Consider the following 25,000-nt stretch of genomic DNA (forward strand, 5'->3'; position numbering starts at 1 on the left):
GCTGCACTGGGCATGCGGAGAGATGGAGAGAGAGAGAGGGAGAGAGAGAGAGAGAGAGATGAAGAGAGAGAGAGAGAGAGAGAGAGTGCCATCTCAGAAGCCATGGCTACATGGCCAGCGGAGGTTTGGGCCAGAGAGTAAGGGGTGGGGAGGGATTGTGGGATTGGCAGGTTCGACCCTGTCAGGCCTTTCTCTCTCTCTCTCTCTCTTTCTCGTTCTCTCTCTCTCTCTCTCGTACTCTCTTTCTCTCTCGTACTCTCTTTCTACCTCTCTCAGTCGAAGACAAACGATCTTCTTTTCTGTCGGAGTGTCCCTTACACAAGCATCTCTCTCTGCCCTTTGTTCTAAATCTACTCCTCTCTTTCTACTTATCTGCAGCTGCTCTATCAGTCTCTCTCGCTCCTCTATCTCTCTTTTCTTCTGCTGATATTCATCTTCCTTCTCTGCCACCCCATGTCCCTCTCTTGTGTTCTATTCACAATGTATCCACCCTGCCCTCTCCTCCTCTCTCCCTGCATGTCTTTCACTTTCCTTCTCTCTCTCTCTCTCTCTCTCTCTCTCTCTCTCTCTCTCTCTCTCTCTCTCCCTCTCTCTCTCTCTTTCTCACTCTCTCTCTCTTCCACTTTTCTGTGTCACACTATTCTCACTAGCTCTCCATTTTTCCCTCAACCTCTCACCCTCTCTTCAGGCCTGTTTCCAAAACAACATCTATACATCTAGACAACCACATCCCGGATTCTTTTTTTTTGTTGTTGTTGTAAAAATGCCCTCCACCCCCCTCCCGGCCTGAATAGCGGCGTTAATTAAACCCTCCCTTTCGCAAGGTCATCTATGAGCCGCGGAGGCCCGGGCCGAGCACCGCAGATAGATTATACCAGTCAATGGAGATCAATAGACAGCAGAGCTACACGAGTCTCCCTGGGGGAGGGTGGTGGTGGTGGTGGTGGTGGTGGTGGAGGAGGTGATGGAGGAGAAAGAGGAGGAGGAGGAGGAGGACGTCAGGAGGGAGAGAGAGAGTCTCGCCCCTCGTCCTCCCTGCCGACGAGGCTCTCAGCGGAGATGAATATGTAGGCAGCGGTCGCGACGCCCACTGGGGCTCAATCACCTGACAGCCCACTGTGGGGTAGGATGGGGGGGGGCGGAAAAGAGAGAGGAAGTTGACGCGGGGAACATGGACGAGGAGACACATCTACTCATGGCATCAACTCAGGGAGAGAGAGAGAGAGAGAGAGAGGGAGGAGAATTTGCTGTACAAAAAAAAATAGGATATGAGTAAAAAGAAAACAGACACAGAAGATGAAGAACAAGTATAGAGAGAGCTAGAGAGGAGAGACGGAATAAGTCTGAGACAAACAAAAGGAGAGAGAGGAGGAGAGAGAGAGATGATAAGCCAAAAGAGAGAGATGAACAAACCCAGCAATAAAGGGAGAGACACAGCCAGAGAGAGAGAGGTAGGGACAGATAGAGGCAGAGGCACAAGAGAGAGGGAGAGAGACAGAGAGAGAGATACAAGGGAGAGGAGGAGAGAAAGAGGGACACAGAGGGAGAGGGAGAGGTATGAGGTAGAGGGAGATAATAAGAGGGAGATAGAGCGAGAGTCAGAGGGAGAGAGAGCGAGAGAGAGAGAGAGCGAGAGGAGAGACGGAGAGGCTTGTCGCGTCACACATGGCTGGGCCCCTGAGACGGCCCCGGCCGAGCCTTCAGCTGCCAGCTGTCTGTTGCCATGAGGATGAAGTCATCTCCAGGGGCCCGCATACTAATGTAATCAATCAGCTCCCCACTGTGACACGCATCAGCTCAGGTGCCTGCGCCGCTCCCACCGCTGCCCCCACCGCCACCGCCACCGCCAGCGCCAGCGCCACCGCCACCGCACGCTGCCACACCCAACTGCCTGCTCACCTACATACCCACATGCCCACGTGCCCGTGTGCCCGCTAGCCTGCATACTGGCCTTCATACTGCACCTGCAAAGTTGTCTTACACTTTGTTTTCTTTCTTTCTTGCTTCCTTATTATGTTTGGCCATTTTTAATATAATTAAAAATAAAACAAAATTATCATCATATCATTGTATTTTAACATCAAAGGGTTTTGACCAAACCCACATTTTTGTCAATCTTTTGATTTTGTTTCACTTTCCTTATCTCTCTCTCTCTCTCTCTCTCTCTCCTCTCACTGTCCTACCATCCATTTTTTCCTCTCCCTTGAAATTTTAATTCAAAGGCCAGCACAATAGTGCTGAATGTGATAATCTCTGTCTCCAGGTTCCAGGTGTGATGTCCTTACATGACTTTGAGCACTTTTCATCCCTTTCATGAGGCGCACCAAAAGAGTGTGACTGTGACAGAAGAGCCCCAGGAGCAAGCCTGGGGCAACCAGTGGCAAAGGGGACTCACTCCCTCACTCCCTCCCTTCCTCCCTCAGGAGGGTGGTTTGTGTGTTTCTGCAGTGCAGAAGGGCACTGGAGGACAGGGAAAAGAGGTGCCCTATGCATTGCCTGCTTTTGTTTTGTATTTAAAAAAAAAAAAAGAAATTCTCTTATTGAGATAAACACATCATCATACTTATGAAACATACAGAAAACAATGAGCTGACAAATAGCAATTGCATTATACTGTGATTAAGTATAAATACTTTAAACCACCACACAGACCATATTTTACAGACTTGGGGGCCTTATGAGAATCAAAAAGAAAATGGTGTTGCTATCTCTGTGTGTCACCAGCAGATGGCAACAAAGAGACAGACTCCACTAGCATTCTGCTGCCTATGTCACATGGGTCCATGTCATTGAAAGACACAATGGCACAAAGGGGAATTAAAGGTAAAGAAAACACACACACAAGCCAAAATGTGAACTGATATTGCTAAATAGCAACTGTTGCTATAGAGCAACTGTTGCTGGTTGTTTATTATTTGTGTCTCTCTTGTTCCACTGGCTCGCAGCATGTGTGAGAGAGGAAGTGGGAGTGGGGAGGCAAGCCACGAGGCACGGGGCATAGCTGAGATGCTTTTCTATTCAGGGGTCGCTCTCGTGAGTTAGCGCACCCACGCTAAATGAGCTCCTGGAGTGTCATCCGGCACATTCTCCGGCTCTCTTCAAATCATCAATTACGCCAGCCGCCGGGCTCCTTTACAGCCTTGATTGCATGTTCTTCATTATTGGGCTAATTGTTTAATTGCTCGTCTGAATTGGAGAGAGAGAGCGAGCGAGAGCGAGAAGGGGTTCTGAGAACTGCAGTGTTAGCGGCGGTGTCTGTGTGTGACAGTCCTCTATGTGATAACCGTAGAGGAACTGCGTCAGATAAGCCAAGTGTGAAGTGCAGCACTGAATTATTATAAAAGGATTGAGATTACCGTGAGGGTGCTCTTGTTTGTTTGGATAATTTGATGAATTTCACCCTATTCACACAAGCTTCTGAAGTAACAGACTGTCACATCTGTGAGTGGAAGCTTCAATGCCTCAATATGAGTAAGATTTAGAACATGTCATGATATCTTGTTATAAACATTTGTTTGTATAACACTTGTTATATAAAATGTTAGTTGCTGACTGATCAAGGATATGTACAGAGTAACAGAGGATATGGTAGAAAGGATTCAATTTGAGTGTTTTGAAAGCATATCTGATCGTCAAAATGAATTGTCTAACTACAGACCTGCAGTAGCCTAAATAGAGTGAAAGTATAGCAAGAATTGCAAAGCAGAAGCACTAAATATGTGGGGCTCTAATTTAAAAGGTGGACAAAGTGAAACGTCTTAAGTCTAACTAAAGCTAATTTAGTGACGCAATATCTACAGTGTCTCCAAATTGAATTTAATGGGTAAAGATCCTAAGCTCAAACATCAGATCAGCTCAGTGCTCCAAGACACTTTGGTCATTGGGTGACTTTTCTCCTTTCCCATCATCTAAATTAGGGCCCGCGGTGTTCTAAGACATTCTACAATATTTACAGTATTTTTAAAAATGTATTTGAAGCTAGTACTGAAATGACTGTAGTTACTGCAGTATCACTGATTTCCCGTGAGAATATCAATATTACATCAACACAAAGTGCTACCAAAGCTACTGCTAACAGTCGCAGGATACCTAAAAATATAAACATTTTTTAAATTACCTCAAGCTTGCCCCAGATGTCCTGGTAGTTCTCCTGATGCTGGATGTCTTCCAGCAGCTGCTGGATCACTGGTTTGCACTGAGCCTCCAGTCTTGGGGCTGGGGATGACGTCATGAACGGACCCCTCCTCTTGGACTCTGGGGCACCCCAGCCCACCTCGTCCTCCGAGAGCAGGTCGCTGAGGGGCCCGGACTCGATGCTCTCGTCCAGGGACGGGGCGATGTCGCTGGAGGAGGTCGGGGACAGACGCCCCAGAAATGGCTTCTTGTAGGCCAGGACGGTGAGCAAGGACGGCTGCGGGCTGCTGCGGCAGCTGCTGCTGCTGCCGCCCTCCCAGTCCTGGTTGGCCTCGGTCAGCTCCCAGTCGTCCACGTCCTGGATGGACTCCTGGGTCAGCCTCTGCGGGAGCACTTTGGCCAGGCTCTCCAGCTTCATGGCCAGCATCTCCGTCTTCCTCAACTGGGATGGCAGCGCCAGGAACTCGTCCGAGCCGTACCAGCGCTCCTCGTTGGGACTGGGGCCATCGCCGCGAGGGACGATCTGGGAGCCCGAGGCCCGAGGGACGATCAACAGGGAGGCGTTGGCGGCGGACGGGGAGGGCACCTCCGGACTGGACGAGGAGAGGTCCTCGCAGGCCTCAAAGTCTGAGGGGTTGATGTCAGGAGTGACCGGTAAGGGGCTGTCAGAGTCTGAGTGGGTGAACTGACCGCTCCGCGGGGCTTTGTCTTTCGGGGGACTGGCGGAGGCGGCGTTGTCCAGTTCGGGCCCACCGTGGCCTGCCGCTGAGGAGCTTCTCTGCAGGGGTATGTGGGCTGCCCCTGGGACCGGGGGCCTCTGGTAAGTGCTCTGCCTGCTCGCCTGCAGGTTCCTCTTGTTCATGGCGTTGAGGCTTTCGTACGAGTGCCTGGCATTGCTGGGGTACACAGAGTCAAGGTCCAACCAGAATTTGGATCGGTCTGGAGGGTCCAGTAGGGAAGGGGTGCTTCGGCTTAAGTCGGCCTGGAACTGTAGGGCGTTGGGCAGAGAGGACCTCTGCATCTTGTGGTCAGCATCCCCCTCCAGGAACATGGCCCGTTTGGGAAGGGACGGCTGTGTGGGGGACACCTTGTTACTGTAACTGCCCTGTAGGGGGCGTTTAGAGAGGACACTCTCCCCTTGAGGGGTGTCACACTGCATTGTGGGTGCAGATGTCGAGTCTCCGTTAACAGAGAGTGTTCTGGGCGAAGCTTTGAGCCCCTCCGTGGAGGTGCTCGGCTGCTCGGCGCTGGTCTCTCCGGTCAGGTTCTGTTTGGAGGAGGACAGCTGTTTGGCCGCGATGGTCAGCAGGTCCACGCTCTGCAGCAACTCGGGGAGATCGCGCTCCAACTCGGGGTACAGGCTGCGGGGCTCGGGGCCCCGGCCGTGGCCCTCGGGGTCGTCGCTGGGGCTGTAGTCGCTCAGCTCGTAGGCGGTGATGCCGCAGTCCAGCGAGAAGTAGTCCCGGCTGCACTTGATGGTCAGCTGTCCGGAGTCGTCAACCTCGGTCAGAGCGTCCAGGCGAGTCTGCAGAGAAATATTCATTAGACCACAGCTGCAAAAAAGGGTGTGATATTCAAAGTTATGCCCTACCAGAGTGCACATTTAAAAATAGAAGGGAAAAGCTCATCATGCAACAAGGGTCTTGAATCTACAGAGTCTATTTATGCCAAATTGTTCAGACCTTGAAGAAAATCTATGTCATATACCAAATATATTTCACCAGTATTGCAATAACATCAGCTTCAGAAAAATCAAGAACTAGACTGCATTTAATGAAAGTTACACACTGCTTGTTCATATTAAATGATGACTGATGCAATATTAGCAGAAGCAGATCTGATTCTGAGGAGGGATTCCTTCAGATTGAAACCCCTTGTCCTTGACATTACAAATGAGCAGGTTCACTTGTATTCACAAAGCTACTGGAGCATGGAGGAGTCTGGGTGGTCGTGATTCTCAAGTGTGCCTGGTTCTTTGTGTCTGGTCTTTTCATTTGAAACCGCCGTTTATACTACAAATAAGGATATTCAAATTCTACAACTGACATTCACAAAGCTTCCTTTGCGTGTGTGTGTGTGTGTGTGTGTGTGTGTATTGTATGTGTGTGTTAGTATGTGTGTGTATTGTATGTTTGTGTATTGTATGTGTGTGTGTATTGCATGTGTATGTGTGTGTGTGTGTATTGTATGTGTGTGTGTGTGTGTGTGTGTGTGTGTGTGTATTGTATGTGTGTGTGTGTGTGTATTGCATGTGTGTGTGTGTGTGTGTGCATTGCATGTGTGTGTGTCTGTGTGTGTATTGTATGTGTGTCTGTGTGTGTGTGTATTGCATGTGTGTGTGTGTGTGTGTGTGTGTGTGTGTGTGTGTATTGTATGTGTGTGTGTGTGTAAGTGTGTGTGTGTGTGTGTGTGTGTGTAAGTGTGTGTGTGTGTATTGCATGTGTGTGTGTGTGTGTGCGCGAGTGCACGTGGCGCTGGGGTACTCACCTCGTCGTGGTCCTGGGAGAAGGCCTGGAGGATGTCGGTCTGGCGCGTGTAGTTGCCGTTGGAGTCCTGCAGGCCCTGGAGGAGCCTCTCCTTCAGCACGAGCACGGACACACGCAGCTGGTGCCACAGCAGCTGCACGCTGCGGATGTCCACGATGATGTTCACCGAGTAGGACAGCAGCTTCAGGGAGAACTCGGTCTCCAGGAGAGCGTGGATCTGCTCCACGTGGTCCGAGATGTCCTCACAGATGTCCTGATGGAGAGGCAGATGGAGAAGGAGAGAGAGAGAGAGAGAGAGAGAGAGAGAGAGAGGAAGGGAGAGAGAGAGAGAAAAGGAATGAGAAGAAACGTTAGCATACATGAGAAAAATAAACACTGAAACATGTGAGGAAGAAAATATGGCTACATGAAGTGTAGGTCGGCTTCAACATCTCTTTCAGCCAGAGGCTAATATTTCTGAGCTGTTGAAATCATGATTCCATCTCAGACAAAGGGTTACATATATCAGATCTAACATATGTATTATTATGTTATGCAGAGGTCCTTTTGAACTGCAAGAGGGTCTTAATTGAGCTCCTTTTCACTTCAAAGACCCATCAGCAGGTAACAGGTCTCTTGAGAAGCATGGGTTTAAAGGGGGGGTGCTACAAGGACCTCAGATGAAAACATTCGCTAAACACAGCCTATGATTTACGGGAGACGTGTAATAGCACAGCAAGACGTCTGACTCATTTCTACTTCAACACTCACAGTGGGGGGAGAAGAGGTTGTTCCTTAAACAGCCATAGGTTTGGGTACTGGAAAAAAATCGGTCTTTTAGCACAGGGATGTAAATTTCTCTGAAGATTGTACAACTTCAAAAAGAAGTCAATTAGAGAACGACGCACAGAACTTGTCTGTACACTGCCAACCAAAAAGGTTCAGAAATAATTTCACGCACCATACCATTCACATTCTACTGCTAAGGTGCAAGACTGCTCTGACTCCCAAAACTCAAGCACTGCAACCCCCTTGCAATATGTAGCGAGCCAACAATTCTGCCTTTCAAAAATTCACTGTTGCAAATGCTACCTTTTGAAGTGCGGTGGAATATTTGAACAGCTACTCACATCTCCAGAACTAATTTGCCAGAAATGGACACGCGTACGTTTACGCCTCAGTCAAAACATCCCCAGGTCCCTGAAAACACTCAAATGCAGAAGCAGAAAGAGTACGAGGGCGAGAGCTGTGGGTTCTGCCCATGCCTCCTTATGGACACTGTGAGTCAGGACCACATGGACGGTGAGTAACGACTGCACGAAAAACAACAAGAGAAGCCTGCCTGTTTCAAAACATCCCCAGTCACACATTACATACAACGATTGACCGGTGCAGTGCGTATGGGGACTTTACTTTGACAACTACAAATGTACTGGTAATGCGCTTCAGCAATAAATGTGCTGAAGGACAACTGATCAATTTTGACTGATGAACTGCAGATACTGTACATTAATAGGAGTTGAGCTAGACTACACAACGGTAAAACACTATAAAAGGCTACCAACACAAATCCCTCATCTTCTGATCCATGTCCATGTCTATTCTAGCTCACTGACACAGGGCAAAGCCAGGAAAACAGCATGACCACAGCCTTCATGTTGCTGCGCATCTCAAACTAAAAATGCTTGTTTTTATTTGGGAGCTGGTGGCTGGCAGTTTAGTGCAATGCTGCAAGTGAAAAGTACCAGACAGAGATGGATATACAGGGCTATTCTGGGGAGAAAAAATGGGCTGTCAAGTTTCTCAGTCATGAAACTGACGCCAAAAACTGATACCTGCAGTGCGGATGCACCACAGCTATGTCACGAGTTAAAATAGAGGTCTAATTTGAGTTACTTTAGCTCATAGTAAACATGCAATGCCTCAGTGACATAAGCTAAATCAGAGCCCCCTCTCTGTGTGTAAGTGTAACGATGACACTATAATTTAAAACATTACTGAAATATTAGTCTTGTTCATATACATATCTACAGTATCTTGTTTCTATGCCTTGGGTACGCGTAGATATGCAGAGCAAAAGTTGACATTCAGACCAACATAGGAGGACGTGCTGAACATCAACTGCCAGGCATTTATGAGATGGAACAGGAAGATGACTGGCATGACTGAGACCGGGGGGTCAAAAAATCCCCCCGCTCTTGTCGACGCCGGACATAATTAGAGAGCCCGAGTGGATTTGGCACAGCGGGACGGCGTGGAGCCGGCCACGCACAGAGCCAGGGAGAAGAGCAGCTAATTCAGTCAGGAGTGGCACAGATAGTGGGGCTGCCAAGCAGATCCACCCAGTGCCACTCATCAGCTCATCCACACACATACACATACACGCACACACACACGCACACACACTCAAATACACACATGCATAGATATATCTAAACACACAGTCTCTCACACACTCTCTCTCTCTCTCTCTCTCTCTCTCTCTCTCTCTCAGACACACACACACACACACACACACACACACACACAGCTGCTGGCAACATTTCTCAGGGCTTTCAGAGATGGTAGACAACGTGTGTGAGCTGAGAATATTATAGAGTATCATCACCCGTCCAAAAGCCCCCGTAACCACAATGACAACAGCCCAGTAGCTGCTCATAATGTCACATCTATTCATGTTTAAGTCCTGATCTGTTGCCACTGCTGTTCAGGGCAAAGGGAGCGTCTGGAGGTCTCAGGAAGTGACCTCTGTAGAGAACTTCAGGGCTATGAAAGTGACGTGTGACTTTGTGTGTTTTGTTTTGTTTTGTTTTGTTTTGTTTTGATTTGTTGTTTAGCGATGGAGATAAGGCTTTTGAATTTGTCCTTTGAAGGAACAGAGACGTATTTGTTTTTGCTACATGTTGAAAATGCATCCATCTGGTAAGTCCCGTTGCCGTCGGTCTATACTGCTGGGTTCTGCACGAGATATTTCATCTCCCATTTGGCTCAGTGTTCTGGGGGAGTCAGAAGTTTGGGGGATACGGGGCTTGTTTCGGGCTTGGACTCACTCCCCTAAAGCCTGCTGACTCCTCGCTCATCACAAGGGCCTAAATCAGTGGTGACATTGCAGAGGGAGACAGACAGGCAGAGAGAGAGAGAGAGTGAGAGAAAGAGGGTGAGATAGAGACAGAGAGAGAGAGAGAGAGAGAGAGAGAGAGAGGAGAAGAGAGGCTAATTTGACATCCAGAGTCATCTGAGGACTAGGCACATCTATCTCAGACGCCAATTTCCAACACAGCTCTTTTTAAGTGTGCCAGTCAAAAACCAACATCAGCTGAAGAAGCGCCTTCATTATCGCGCTCATATTTTCAGCTGTCTTGAGACACAGTGAGAACTGTGAGTACCCAGATTAACACGCAGACTTTCAAATTCCATCTTTTGTCGGAGTGCAGCACAACAAAACAACTTCTTAAGACAGACACTTAATGAGAGATTCATCTATCAACTTCAAAGACCAAACTTTCTCCGTGCTCCGTGCTTGTTTACTTCTCTGTTGTTTGGGTGTCGGAGCAACACCCCACCCTTTCCCTGACTTCCTCACCCATGTATCCTCCCCACCACCCCCAACCCCAGGGGGGGTCAGAGACAGAGGAGCTCAGCTGTCCACTCTCTCGGACAGATGCCCCTCTCTTTCACGTCGCCTCTCTCCAGGGAGCCCTTCTGGTGAGTCCATAGGAACTCCTACAAACCCCAAACTTGGCCCCCCAATGGTAACAGCATTAGCATTGCAACACACAGCCAATATCATCAACTGAATAAGCACTTATATAACAGCATGAGGGGACATATGCATGGAATCTTGGACGACTTTCACATGTTACTATGGTAGCAGGGGACTACACGGAAACAGGAGCTCCTTAACAACGTGTTAACAACAACGGCCGCGGTCATCGGTCAGCAGCATCTCGGGCCGCTCGTTACCTCCAGGTGCCCGAAATAAACGTGGCATCTCTGAATGTAGGTCAAACGCCCGGGCGGAAAGATAAAGCACCCCCGCCACTCTGCCAATGTCTGCAACTCGGTGAACTCGAAAATAAACACACACAGTATACTGTATGGGAGACGGGTGGGCTACTGTATACTCACAGGTCAGAAAGAGGGGGATATAGAAAGAGAGAGAGAGAGAGAGAGATGGTTGAAAGGTTATAGATAAAGGGTAAAGTAAGGTAGCATGCTGAGTGAGCAGCGAGGCTACAGTTTCCTCACTAATATCCAAATGACTCAGCAAAGCTGCCTTGCCTAACCTCGACTCATGACTTTTATCTCCAGGGAGCTAATGAACAATCAAGGCACCAAATAGCAATATAATCATCTACAAATAGGAGAATAATGAGAAGCTAACAAGCAACTCCAAGATACATAAATATGCAATACATTAACGTCACAAAGCCCCCAATGAACTGTTTGCACGGCAGAATTATACAACGAGATCAAGTACAAAGAAGTAGAGTCTGACTAGGCAATTACTGGCAACAAAAGCAGGCAATAAACACTGTGACTGGACTCTCACTAGATACAACAGACCAAAGTGCCTCAGTACCTGAATATGTGTTCACAGTGGCTTAAAGCCACTGCAGTCCATTGTGCGGTTTCAGTGGAAACTGCTGAATGAGTCCTGAAGTCAACACTGTCTGTCTGTCAAAGCGCACTGACTGAGAGCCACAGACTACAGCTGTCCTCTGAACACCATGTGCGCCACGGCATTAATGACAAAGGCACAAATGCACATATACTCACACACACACACACACACACACACAGGCACACAGACACACACATCCCATTTTGTGATTATAATGACATTGCGGGCTTAGAAACCTGGCATTAAGAGAAATCCGTCCTGCCTGTTACCTAGCGATCATTTCATCATGTCAGTCCGTTTAGTCGTATTAGTGTTTCACTGTCGCTTCGTCCACACCGCTCCTTCTGTCCAAACAGCCACACTGACTCAGAGAAATGGCAGACCCCCCCTCCAGCACTCCCCCCCCCCCCCCCCCCAAGCAGTTGTTTTGTAATGCCATTGCAAAGCTGCTTTAAACTACACATAACTGTGACACTGCATTCTACTCCAAGGATCATATACTCACACTGTCCAAAGTGTCAATTCACACTCCTGCACCAAAATAAGTGTCGACCCAAGGCAGACCACACTGTGTCTAAGCGTCCTTAATCATGTGCACTGTAGAATGAACATATAGAAATACAGAACTACCCGAATGTTTCAGCTGAGAGTCAGCACTGTACTTACCTGAGCTGCTGCAGTGAGGTCAAAATCATTAACACACAGCTAATAGGCAAATTAGTTGTGCTGAGTGAAGCAGTGTCTTCAGTGACAGTACTTTTCCCTCATGTTGTAGATAGCACTCTCTTTCACTCCTTCCTTTCTCTCTCTCTTTCTCTCTGTCACTCTCTCTCTCTCTGTTCCCTCCCCTCATCCCTGACCTCGTTCTCTGCTCCTCTCTAAAGGAGGGGCTCCCTGACAACACCAAGGGGCTATTTTGGGCTTTGACCTCAGACACACACACACACACACACACACACACACACACATGTTCACACACGCACGCACACACACACACACACACACACACACACACACACACACACACACACAAATACTTGCTCACTCACTCACTCACACACACACACACACACACACACACTCACACATGTACATGCTCGCTCACTCACTCTCTCTCTCTCTCTCACACACACACACACACACACACACACACACACACACACACACGCACACACACACACACACACACACACACCCACAGCACACATGTGCATGAACACACACACACACACACACACACAGCATACATGTGCACACACATGCTCACTCACACACACACACAAATACACACATTCACTCGTGCGGGTGTCACTACAAATACCCCAACTCCCAGCCAGAGGGGACAGTGGGGGGAGAGGAGAGGCGAGGCGAGGAGAGGTGAGGAAAAGAGGAGAGTGGGGGTGGGGGAGGGTCAAGGGCATCTCCCGAGGACTTGCTGGAGGGACTCGTGCCACGCGTCACTCATTGTCTGTCTGAACATTTGGCACTCTCTTTGATCTTATTAGCGCCTCACAGAAAAACAACACTAGTGTATTGTCTCCTTACACCCTGCATCGAGAATACTGCTGCAGTAACTGCCAGACAACAACAACGTCATAAACTGTACAAAAAGCATCAAGACCAAAGCAACAGTTGCTATGTTATGAAAGCCTCATTGTCTTTGGTCTTTCACTATACAACATGCCAATGCCACATTGCTGAAATTCAAGTGGTTCATTTCCCAGGATCCTTCCTAAAAAGCAGAATGTCACCTCATTTCACATGAGGAACCTACAGGCCTCCTTGTGGAGGATAAAATCCTGGAGCATGAAATGCAGTTCGGTGACTGAACACCAGAGGTCAGACTTCAGCGGGCCTTATTTTCTGTTACAGTTCGCTCCAAAACACTATAGTTGCTAGTTTTGTGCACACTATGGAGCTATGGTCCCACTCTGAGCGCTTTGCAGCAAAACATGCGTATTCGGTTGGAGGAGTGCTTCCAGTGCCTCACCTCGCATGTCTCTCAGTTTAGACGTGCATGAGCTGCAGCAGGCGTGAGCCAACAGCCAAGACGAATGGGCACCGTACTGTATCGAGCTCTATTTCGGGACTCAACCCCCAGACCTGCTGACCCACTTTTCAGGCCTTACCTCAGGCCGAAAAATAACCTGATCTTTAAGAGCCATTTCATAACACCGGTATTGCATATTCTGCCCGTACAGTGACTGACTTGACCCAGCATTCTATTCCCCACACTCGACACTCCATAGGGGCTCTTATACAATCAACGCTCAAGGGTTCGACCCCTCCTCCACCCCCCTCTCACCCACCCACCCTACTCTGGTTCTGTCCAGTGCTTGCCTGTTGGCGCTGCTGTCCCGTGAACTGGGGCTGTGGGGGTTGGTGCTGGTGAAGGGGCTCTGGGTGGGATTGTCCACATTCCTGGCGGTATTGGGATTACATCACTGGAGATAAATGTCTGCAAACAGCTGCAGGACACCTCGAGCTGCTGCACACTGATCCCATTCCAGCCAGCGGGTAAAAATAAACATGTGGGAAGACCGACAGACAACAGTGAGTGTTTGTACGTGTGTGTGTGTGTGTGTGTGTGTGTGTGTGTGTGTGTGTGTTTGTGTTTTGATTGTTTGATGTGTGTGTATGTGTACAAAAATGCACAGCACCGTATGTGATGCACGCAAGCCTGGCTCTGCATTTGCATTCAAACATGCATGTCTTTGTCCTTGCAGACCGGCTTGGTGTCCAGTATGTATTAGAGTAATGGTGTGTGCGCCGCGCGTGCGTGTGTGACTGCGCGCTCTTTACATGCATGCTATGGAATGAGGGCGTGTTCACATTGCCTGGCGTCGAGCCTCCTGCACCCTTCCCACTCCAGACATTGTTCCAGGGCTGTTTTATTTCAGGGCGGGTGTGGAGGGCAGTCTACCCACCCCGACTTCTCCTTCTCCACCCTCCTCTCTCTCTCTCTCTCTCTCTCTCTCTCTCTCTCTCTCTCTCTCTCTCTCTCTCTCTCTGGACATTCTACACCCAGCTGTTACTGCATCACACCACAGACGTCCACACCACCCCTCAACACCAGTACTCAGAACAGGGAGCCCCCCAACTGGCGCCTCAGATTAAAACCTAATCTAATTTTGAAACCTATTCTAATTTTGAACTTTGAACTTTCCAAATGTTGAACTTTACAAACTTTTCAAACGTGAACTTTCCACTATGCATCTGCACCATGCCTCTGACATTTTTTTCTAGTTCCCTTTTCAGCAGTCTTCCTGTTGTTTTTTGTGGTAATGTGCCCTCAGAACTTGGTTGCTGTGAAGTCGATGGTGCCTCTGGGTTGACAGGAGTGTGGCAGACGCCTGCTGTGAAACTTCCTCATCCATGGTGACTTTCCCAGAAGGCTTTGCAACAGGCATCATCATGCCTGCGCCGCGCCACACCACACCACATCACAGCTCCTACACCACTTGGGCCTGCTCATCTGGTGGTTAGATCAGGACTTCAAAGGCCGGCAAAGGACATGCGCGTTCATGTGTGAGAGTGTGTCAGAGTGTGTGAGTGTGTGTGTGTGTGTGTGTGTTTGTGTATTTGTGACCCTCACACCCAGCGAATCTGCTGTGATATAGAGGCAAGGTCGTGTCAGAGAGAGAGAAAGCTGGTGGGTGAGAGAGAGAGAAAGAGAGAGAGAGAGAGAGAGAGAGAGAGCGAGAGAGAGGGAGGGAGGGAGAGGGAGAGAGATGGGGGAAGATGGGGGATAGGGTTGTTAATGAATAATCGAATATCGAATAATGTTTGTTAAGAATTTATTCGAATAAAATAAATGCCTAATGAATAATCGTTTTAGTCTCACGCAATATGAGAACAGCAACATTTTCCGGTATTTTGCGCGCATGACAAAAACAAGCAGAGATGAAGCGAGCGAGGAAAAGTGCTGGACCTCTTCTTTATTTAGGGGCTCATGGGAACGGGGTACCTAGTAAAACGTAAGCAGGAAGTGCGAGAGTTAGAGAAGTGTGTGTTATGTGAATGCGGGAGAACTGTTTTGTGAAGCATCTCCATGTTAAACAAAAAGAAGCCTATTAAACTGGTATCCCGAGACATCAAGCCTCTTAATTGTTTCATCACCAATATACCACTAGGATAACCCGTGTTTGAACGATTACCTCGAAAGCTGCCGGCAAGTGAAGTTAAAAGTGATAAGAGAACGGGCCGACCGGCAAGGTAACAAAATGTTCATCCGACCATAAACGAAACCAGCACCAGAGATGACCAGTGAGCGTTGCAATCGCTAGCCTACATGTTCAAATAGAACCTACGTCGGATGGCATAATGCCCTGTAAAATAAAGTTTACAACTTGTTGTAAACAACTTATTTCTTGATAAAGGTTTTTTTTTTGTTTTAATATCATCGTTAATATCAATTGTGTGCGTGTTGGACATGTGGGAGTGATGGGGGCAAATGTTTACACGGCTCTGAATGCCATGTGACGTCATTATTTAGCAAATAATCAATTAATTGTTCAATAACGTTATGATTAGTCGAACATGAAAATTCATCTAAAGTCCCAACCCTAATGGGGGAGGATATGAACAGAGGAGGAAGCTGACAGGAATGAGGCAGAGAGTTCAGAGAAAGAAAGATAGAGAGAGAGAGAGAATGAAATGAACAAAGAGAGAGGGGCAGGAAAGGCAAGGGCCCAGAGGCCCTCTAAGAATAGATCTAAATAGAGTAGAGGGCTGATCTCTGCAACAGCGAGTGCTGTTGGGGGCAATGCCCTTTTATCATTCAAAAGAACACACATGCACATACATCCATTACACTATACACACTGTTTCCTGTTGCAGGTCGCATATACACTGAGGCCCTGATGTACTAAGAATAGCGATCGTAACGTTTTTTGCGCCAAGGCCAACACGCAGAAAGCACACGCTATCATACTTCAGTTTACGTCCTATTTACCAATCCTGAAATTCGTTGGGTAATCTGCGCCGTTTTCCGCCCCCTAACGCAGTTTGCGAATGCGAAGGACAACAACTGAACGACACGTCAATCAGAAGCGCAGTTGAATGAAGTTAACTGATGACTACATTAAAAGGAATCCGACGTTTAGCGATCATGAAATAATACAATGCATAATGTCAACAAGCAGGAAGATAATTTAGAGTAGTAGTTCTACTCAAACTAGGCTTACTTGTGCACGTAGGCTATGGAAGATTTATCAAATCTATCAAGTAGGAAAGTTTAAGCGGATGGCGTGAAAGTGAAAGTAAACATTCGAAAAGCCACTGAAAGTTAAGGTTGCTTTTGATGTAGTACAAAGACGCAAAACTGGTGGTCTAATTAGCGATTTTGTTGTATTTGAATGATTCTCTTATAGATGCATTTAACAGCAAATCGCATTTAACACCTGCTTTTACAAGGCGGAAATATTTAGGCGCAAAATAGACGTGCGCTTTCATGGGCAGTTTTAGTACATACAGGGGAATACATAATTAGGCGCATTTAACGCTTCTCCTCCCATCTTTTTACACGAACCTCCTACTATCAGCTGACACTCCCATAAATCCATATGCATGAGACGGAAAAGCGCAATTTGCCATTTTCAGCTCCCGCGACAGGCAGTCTGCGCCTTCACCTCATTGCGGCATGTTGATACATACCTCGCCATCTTTCTATGCGCACGTTGCGAAACAAATACGCCTGAAGTGGGCGCAAAAGCGTTAGTACATCTGCCCCAGAGACTCTTACAACACACATATATATGAGAAGGAAAGAAGTGCACACACTTAACTACTCACAAGTCAAAGCACTCTGACAACCTCATGAATACAACCATATTCAGAGAAAACAAGCACACAGAGAGAGAGAGTGTGTGTATGAGAGAGAGAGACAAAGATAAAAAGAGACTGAGAGAGAGAGAGAGAGAAAGAGAGAGAGGGAGAGAGAGAGAGAGAGAGAGAGAGAGTGCTGAGACTGTGAGCAACATACAGTAGAACATAAGGAGGGCCTCAGGGGGAGATAAGAATGCTTGACTTAGTCCTGAATTCCCAGGACACAGCGAGGCACGCTGAGAAGAGATGACACAGCAGCATCCAGAGATACTGTAAGACTGATTTTACCATGGAAAACATACTGTTGATCTAACACTACAGACTTCAAACAGATATATGTATGTATAAATTGGAACTATTTCACTGTCACTGTCACTTCGATAGGACCAGTTGCATGGACACTAACCCTAACCCTAACCCTGAGTCAAGAATTCAGTATAACAAAGTCATAGCAGTTGCATATTTTGCCCACAAGGTGGCAGGCAGACACAGAGCAATGCATGTTTCCAAGCAAATGCTCAAATGCTCTTTCTCCTTTCCCTTTTAGCTCAGCAGGCCTGAGACAGCTTACCACAACAACAATGACAAAGCTGACAAAGACATGCCTGAAAAAAATCCAGATTATAAACACAAACTATTCTAAAACCATAACTCCTACCATTATCTTATAGATCATATGAAATAAATAGTGCACAATGTTCAACACATCATCTAAATGTAGTAATGCAATATGCCCTCGACATCTCAGACATATGATATCAGACGTGTTTGGTCCCTCCATCAGTGGTCATGAATTAAAGGTATTGATTACAGGGGAGCGGATGGCCTGGGCTTAAGCGCCGCTGGTAAACCTTAAATAGATTGAGGAAAGACAGGGCAGATTAAGAGATTTGCTAGAAAGGCAGAAAGGGAAGGGCAGTGTGTGTGTGTGTGTGTGTGTGTGTGTGTGTGTGTGTGTGTGTGTGTGTGTGTTTGAGAGAGAGAGAGAGTGTGTGTGTGTATGTCTTTCTCTGTCTTTCTCTCTCTTTCTCTGTGTGTGTGTGTGTGTGTTTTTATGCTTTTGACACATACAAAGACAGCCAGGGAAATACCAGCGCTGAAGAGGCAGACATCTTCTGTCATCATGACCAATGGCGAAGGAAAGGTCAGAATAGAAAGAGAGCAAATGTTTAGCTGTAAAGGACATTAGAGCTGTTCAGACTATGAAACCAGAACACTAGCAACATTCTGCAGATTCAAAGAGCTCTGAAAGTCAAGCAGAGTCTACCACTGCCTCTCTCTCTCTCTCCTCAATGTAGGCCATGCTTCCCGCTCTATTTTGGAGGACAATTTGTTGCTGATGTAATGTCTTAATCATGACTGCAGCAGCTCTGTTTCTGTCTGTGTTTTTGGGGGAGAGAATACGCAGAGCCAGAAGACACACACACACACACATACATACACACACACACACACACACACACACACACACACACACACACACACACACACAGAGAGAGACAGAGAGAGGCATTACGTGGGTCACACTGTGTCATTGTCCCGTGGGAATCAGCGACACAAAGACATCAGTCACACTCAGAACCCAGATTTGGATTCAGAAGGTCACGTGGTCAGGATACTTCAGGCAAACAATGCCACCTCTTAAAGAGGCCCAGAGATAGGTGGTGATTTTCCCCCTTTTGGAATAAAAACAACAGCAACTCTCGCAGACAAATTCAGTTATTCATTCATTCATTAATTTGGCTTGTCCAGATCACTTCAAGAATTCTGTAATACTTACTTACACTATTTATTTATTCATTTAGACACTTTTAAAGACACTTTTGTCCAAAGAAACTTGCAAATAATGTACATTAAAGCTACAATTTGTTAGGAAACCAGCGAGAGTATAACACCACGAAACCAGTCAACTTGGAAAAAGTGCTGAAAGCAAACACTAGCATATCCATCCATGTGTTCATTTAGTAAAAAAGAAAAAAAAAACCTGATAGATTTCAGAAAAGACACTCAGGCAATCTCCTGGTGTAGATGGAGGTAGATATACTGTTGTACATGGTGAAATGGTGACTCAGGTCTGCCTTGGCCAAACATGATTCTTCCTCTTTAGTCTCCATCCTTATGGCCATGATTTATTCACCATGTCCAAGAGCACTCCCAGCAGTCTGGGCGGCCATGACGGTTATAAAAAGACCCTGACATCAGTCACTGCGGTGTGCCTGCTTCCCCCCTCCCCCGCCCCCCCCCAAAAAAAAAAACTATGGCACACAAGCACTTTTTTTTCGGGAGCAAGAGCTGATGCAATTAAGCACTGAATGCATCTGTTTTTCTGCTTCAATGGTTGACTTGAACTTGATTTTTTTGTTTGTCTCGCCTGGCGGACATGTTGGGGGGCGGGGGGGCGGGTGGGGGGGGGGGTAGAGTGGTGGTGTATGTCCCATAAATCCTCCTATTCTACCTTCACTCCTTCAAGGATGCATATTAATTCAAGATTCGACTCGGGACTACACCACATTCACCGTACCAAACCATTCCATCAATCTTCTAAGAGATTTCACAGTGTTTTGCTTCTTTTGAAGCCATGTGGGATCTAACTACCACACACCGAAGGCATCCATATTTAGCTCAGCACGTGCCCTGAACACGCTCCTGTTGCCCCCATTGCATAACTCAAACATTTATATTTAACAGCAGAGAAGCGCAGAGATGGCTAATTTATGCATTGTAATGCATGTAAGCACCGTGCAATTAATTCAGAGAAACTAATATGAACTGAGAGTGTGGTGAAATTAATTGTTTATTCAGGAGTTAAGTGAACCTTCAGCCATTTAAGGAAGGCTGTATTATTCAAGTAGACGGGCTGAGCTAGGTAGGGACGCTTCTAGTGAAAATGTAGACCCAAAGCGCAAACAACATATAAACAACGTCTTGGGGCAGAGGGCGAGGGGGGACACAGCCTTTTAAAACTCTTCACTTGAAAAGATGCTCATGAATGAATGATGCACCTCCACTAAAAACCACAAAAAGACACGTTACGTAACACGTGTTCTGAATATGCCGTTGATGTCGAGTGAGTGTGCAGAAAGACAGTCAGAGACGCCCAGAGGGTCTGAGAGGCGCAATCAGAAGAGAGGAGAGAAAAAGCAGGCATGGAACAAGATGGACTAATCCTACATTGTTTAAAAGAGACCAATTTCCTTAAAGGGCTAAAATGAACATCTTCCACACCATATATGACGAAGAGATATATCCATAAGCCTCTTTTTTATAGAGGCCTGTACACTTGGAACTTTGTTTGACTTTTTCCAATAGGCTATATCACAAAGAACTATAGACATAAAGGGGACATTGCTGCACAAAGTGTATTTTGGCTATGCTCAAGTCATTGAGTTGACACAGGGCCCAGATTCTGATAAAACACATGCCTACATGTAACTGTAAGCAGATGTAAACAAAATTATCTGCTGAATGACTTGATGTAATGTAAAATGTCACTTCACAAGCCAAAACCACCAATTTCTTTTAATCTTTGTTTGTCTCCCCAACTGGTATCAGTTCACCCACCATCTCCAGAGGCCAGCACACAGCCACGGCATACACATTACATCACTGGGTGCCTTCGTGCCAAGCATGACCAAAGAGGATTAAAGCACAGTGTACAGTCAGATCAGACGGCATAATCATTAGAACAGATTTGATCAGCGCGGCTACGTCATGTCTTGGGGAACCGAGCCGAGATCTGGCATTGAGCAGTGATAGCTAGCTTTGTGTGCTAATGTGCTAGCCTAGCTGAGCCAGTAGGGGGGCTGAGAGGAATAGCTCAATTCCTCTAACACTGGACTAAGACTGATTCAGAGTCAATGATATGGAGCAGTTTCCACCAAGGCTGCCTGATAATGCTGATCCAGAGTCAGCACTGTTGAAAGTGCTTGCGCCCATTTGACAGCTCAGTCAATACACCTCAGTCATGAGGTCACTAATACAGCTTAAAAGAATTGTCAGCAAACTGATGCATGCCTATGATGACAAGCACTCACCTACTCTGGTTTCTGCCCAACACATTTAGAAAACATATTTCAGGGGCTTGGAATCAATAACAACCTAACTGGCAACAATATTGACAACAGCGACAATGAAGATGCTGCGCTATGACTATAAAATCGGCAGCACAGTTTTGGTGCTCTACATTTTCTCTGGCTTCGATTCAGATGAGGGTTAACATCCATCGACCCCACCACTCCCCCACCACGGCAACTAGATCAACCAGATAGCCAGTGCTGTGTTAATTAAAGAGCTGCTTGATGAGCGTTCCACATTCGCCTCACCAATTCAATCCCACCCCATCCAATCCCAGCTCATGCTGCTGGTGGATTGATCTGATTGAAGCTCACTTAATCCCACATCACAGATATTCCAAACAGCCTGTACGGCTGGCCTCTGGTCCCTGTATTGGTTTGCGATAAGTGAATCTGCATAGACAGACAGATTCATTTTCAACTGTCCCAAGGTAAGGTCATGGAGGTTCCAGTATTGATCTGGTTTACGAGGTTTGTGACATCACAAATGAGGCATGAGGCACTCTCTTAACCAAGAAAATATGGTAAGCTAATAAAATGTACATAATGCTACATGTACACTACATTTGTAGAATTTTGAAATGAACACCGACTAGGTGGTTAACAGGAAGCGTATTTGAACATAACTGTTTCAAGTTTCAAGTTCCAAAGTATTATTTGTCCCAAGTGGGCAATTTGTGCTGCAGCAAGCATGACACATACACCACATGATCTATACAACAACTTGACATAGACAAGTGGACAAGGAGAATAGAGAGTGGTATGAAATCATTTTTATATCTGTTCTTAAAGGCAGTAGGTGCACTTGAGCGTATGCCAGATGGTAACATCGTGCACTCCAAAATGAGCGGATGGATATTATCTAAGTGAATGGACATAGCATATGTCACAGCATATTAGAGATTCAGCGTCAGAACTTGAACAATGAGAAAAGACGAATGTCGAGCAACGATCAAAGTGTATTACACATGAACTAAAGCTCTATTGTGGCATATGAGAGCACTACACTGACCCACACATGTGACACTTAGGATCTTGTTTACGGTATGAAATTAGCAATATGATTTTGCCAAGTTACTAAATTACCTAGTCAGTTCATTTTTGCTCATGGCTGGATATTTGGGCTTTTGCCCATCAATCAAATTAGGGCTCAGAGACTCGAGCGAGTGTCGTTTCCCCACCCCTAAGCTGTTCCCTCTTTTCATGGGTCATACCCTCTTTTCTGGACCTCTTTGTCCCCTCTCAGTGACTGTCACCTCTATCAGTTGGGGGCATTCAAGAGAGGTCAAGGGTCGTTTGGACACACCCAAGGGAATTCAGCCAACTACATTACCAGAGACCCTGGGCCTGGGCCTGGGGCCATCCTTATCAAGCCTAGTTTGAAGACAGATGGTCACTTTTGACCCTGTTGGAGGACCTTCTCCATCTCAAAAGCTTGAATCCAAAGTCTGAGCCAAAAAAAGGCATATTTTAACCATTTATGGACCATTTGGATAGGCTGGGTAAACCTGCACATCTATCTCTCCTGCTTCCTGTCCACGTTTCCTGGGTCCAATCACAAACTGGCTTATCCACCAGGCACACCCGGATCATTGGTCTGATTGGTTGAAGGACGATCGAAGCATACGGAGTAATTTGAACTTCAACTGATTACGCCTTTTGTGCAGTAGAAATAAAGTGCAGAGTCTAGACTAATATTCAACCTTAAAAGATTGAGCTTAGCATGGTGATAGCCAGACTACCATTTGAACTCTCGATTGTAGAAACTTCTCAGAGAGTTGATCAGAAGGTGTCAACTTTGATACATGTTTACTTTATTCATAATAATGCTAACATGAGAGTGTGAGAGTGTCCTACCTTGAGCTGGACCAGATGCACGTCCACATGCTTGTTCTGGGAGTCCTGGTGCACAAAGTGGGTGAGGTCCCGCACCCTCTCCGTGGTGGCCCTCAGCCAGGTCTCGATCTCGGGCAGGTGCAGCACCACCTTCCAGTCGGCGCCGGTGTGCAGGGGCGGGGGCTTCTGGTACCTGCTGTGCCCGGCATGCGCAGACGCCACCTGGGCGTGCATCTCCTCTTCCTCCTCCTCTGCGCCGCGGCCACTGGTCTCGGCCGGGCTGCACTCCTCCTCTTCCTCCTCGTCTCGGGGGCTGAGGCAGGGCCCCAGGGTGGGGGTGACGGAGGTGATCATGGGCGAGGCGGCCTCGCTGGCCATGGGGGACACGGCAACATTCATGGTGAGAAGAAACGGTGGCTAGATCCTACAGGGAGGGGGTCCTCTGAGTCAGCTGAGGAAGGAACGAGGGACAGAGGGAGGGATGGTGGAGAAAGAAGGAACAGGGGTGGGAATAGGAGAGAGAGAAGAGAGAAATAGAGGGAGAGAGAGATGGAGAGACACATTAATAAATAAACAGAAGCCTGATAATGTTTAATATATGGAGAAAGGGGGGGTAGCCAGCTGGGAAATTTGTAATGCAAATCCACAGGCACAAGTCTCTTTTAAGATACACTGGTGAATAAATTGGCTGTCATTTCTGAGCCAGTCAGCTTGTATCACAGGAGCTACACGTCCAGAAGGGTTTGTCTCTCTCTTGAGTTTAACGCCACCAGGATATGCTGAGCATGTGTTAGTGTGTGTACTGTCACTCACTCTCTTCCCTACACAGTCCTGAGCACACAGATGACATTCTCAGAGGTATAGGATGTGTCACATAAGGGGTAATTCATTGTTATGCTTGATGAACATTAACATGAAAGAAACTAACTTGAATCACACAACATTCTGAACATTTACGAACCATTCTAAAGTGACAGCTGAACACACACATGTGACTGACTATCTACTGAAAATCACCACTAAATGCACATTCTGAAATCACAAAGGAATCAGAAACAAGCATCAATTAAGTCTCCCACTGTGTTATGACCTAAAAACACTGTCATCCCTGGCAGTACTGTATATCAACATCACACCTCTCCTCCAGTTGTGATTGGGTATCCTCCCTCCTCCACTCCTCTCCTCTCCTCTTCCCATCTCTCTGTCTTGTCTACACAGAGGCTGCATCCTTGGCTCCTCTAATGACTCTCTCCCTCTTGTTTAATTCCAGTGATTACTGGGGCCCATCAGACTCCAGGGCCATGCTGGCACACACTGTTGCTAATTCTCCAGCTGCCCCCGCCGCGAGGCAGATCCTCATTAATCCATCCCCAGAAAGTGATCCCTCGCCTCGGATGCGCACACAGGCCCTGCCAAACACCACTCACCACCTCACTCTCTCCAGGGGTCACATCATGCTCCTGTTACACACACACATACAGGTGTAGGAATATACTCCATACTACATATATATATATATATATATATATATATATATATATATATATACTGTATATACAGCTCTGAAAAAAATGTAGAGACCACTGCACATTTTTCTGATGTCATCCTACGGTTGCTGAGTAACATTCAAATGAGTTGACGGTCATATTCAAATTTGTAGTGGTCTCTTAATTTTGACTGCCAACTCATTGACATCAGAGAGATGAGATCAGTGGTCTCTTATTTTTTTCCAGAGCTGCATACTGTATATACGAATATACAGTATACAGTACGAATATACAAATATATAATGTACTTTACAAGGGGGGGACTTCTACTTTAGGAGTAGAAGAGAACATTATGTAGACATTGCTGTGAATTGGAGCAATAATACTTTCATGACCTTTTTAAAAAATGAAATGTCACTCGGTAGTAAATTGGTGTCAGCAGCCCTATCGAATGCACCCAGCTAAAGATCTATTCCAAATGAGGACTCTGTTAACGATGCCGCAGATCTGATGGATGGCTACTGCACTCCTGAGAGAGAGCCAGATACTGTATCT

The 25,000-nt window shown here is 46.8% G+C and overlaps 1 protein-coding gene across 1 annotated transcript in view; it reads right to left on the reverse strand.

The window, feature by feature from the left end:
* Positions 1-25,000, reverse strand: part of akap6 (A kinase (PRKA) anchor protein 6) — a 126,052-nt gene that overhangs the window by 98,135 nt on the left and 2,917 nt on the right. The window contains exons 2-4 of the mRNA XM_062523450.1: positions 22,980-23,409; positions 6,622-6,873; positions 4,118-5,659 (exon numbers count right to left, since the gene is read on the reverse strand). Of these exons, the coding sequence (XP_062379434.1) occupies positions 4,118-5,659; positions 6,622-6,873; positions 22,980-23,357 (2,172 nt within the window). The 5' untranslated portion in view covers positions 23,358-23,409. The remainder of the gene's footprint in view (positions 1-4,117; positions 5,660-6,621; positions 6,874-22,979; positions 23,410-25,000) is intronic.

Source organism: Sardina pilchardus, chromosome 20, assembly GCF_963854185.1.
Source record: "Sardina pilchardus chromosome 20, fSarPil1.1, whole genome shotgun sequence".
NCBI lineage: Eukaryota > Metazoa > Chordata > Actinopteri > Clupeiformes > Clupeidae > Sardina > Sardina pilchardus.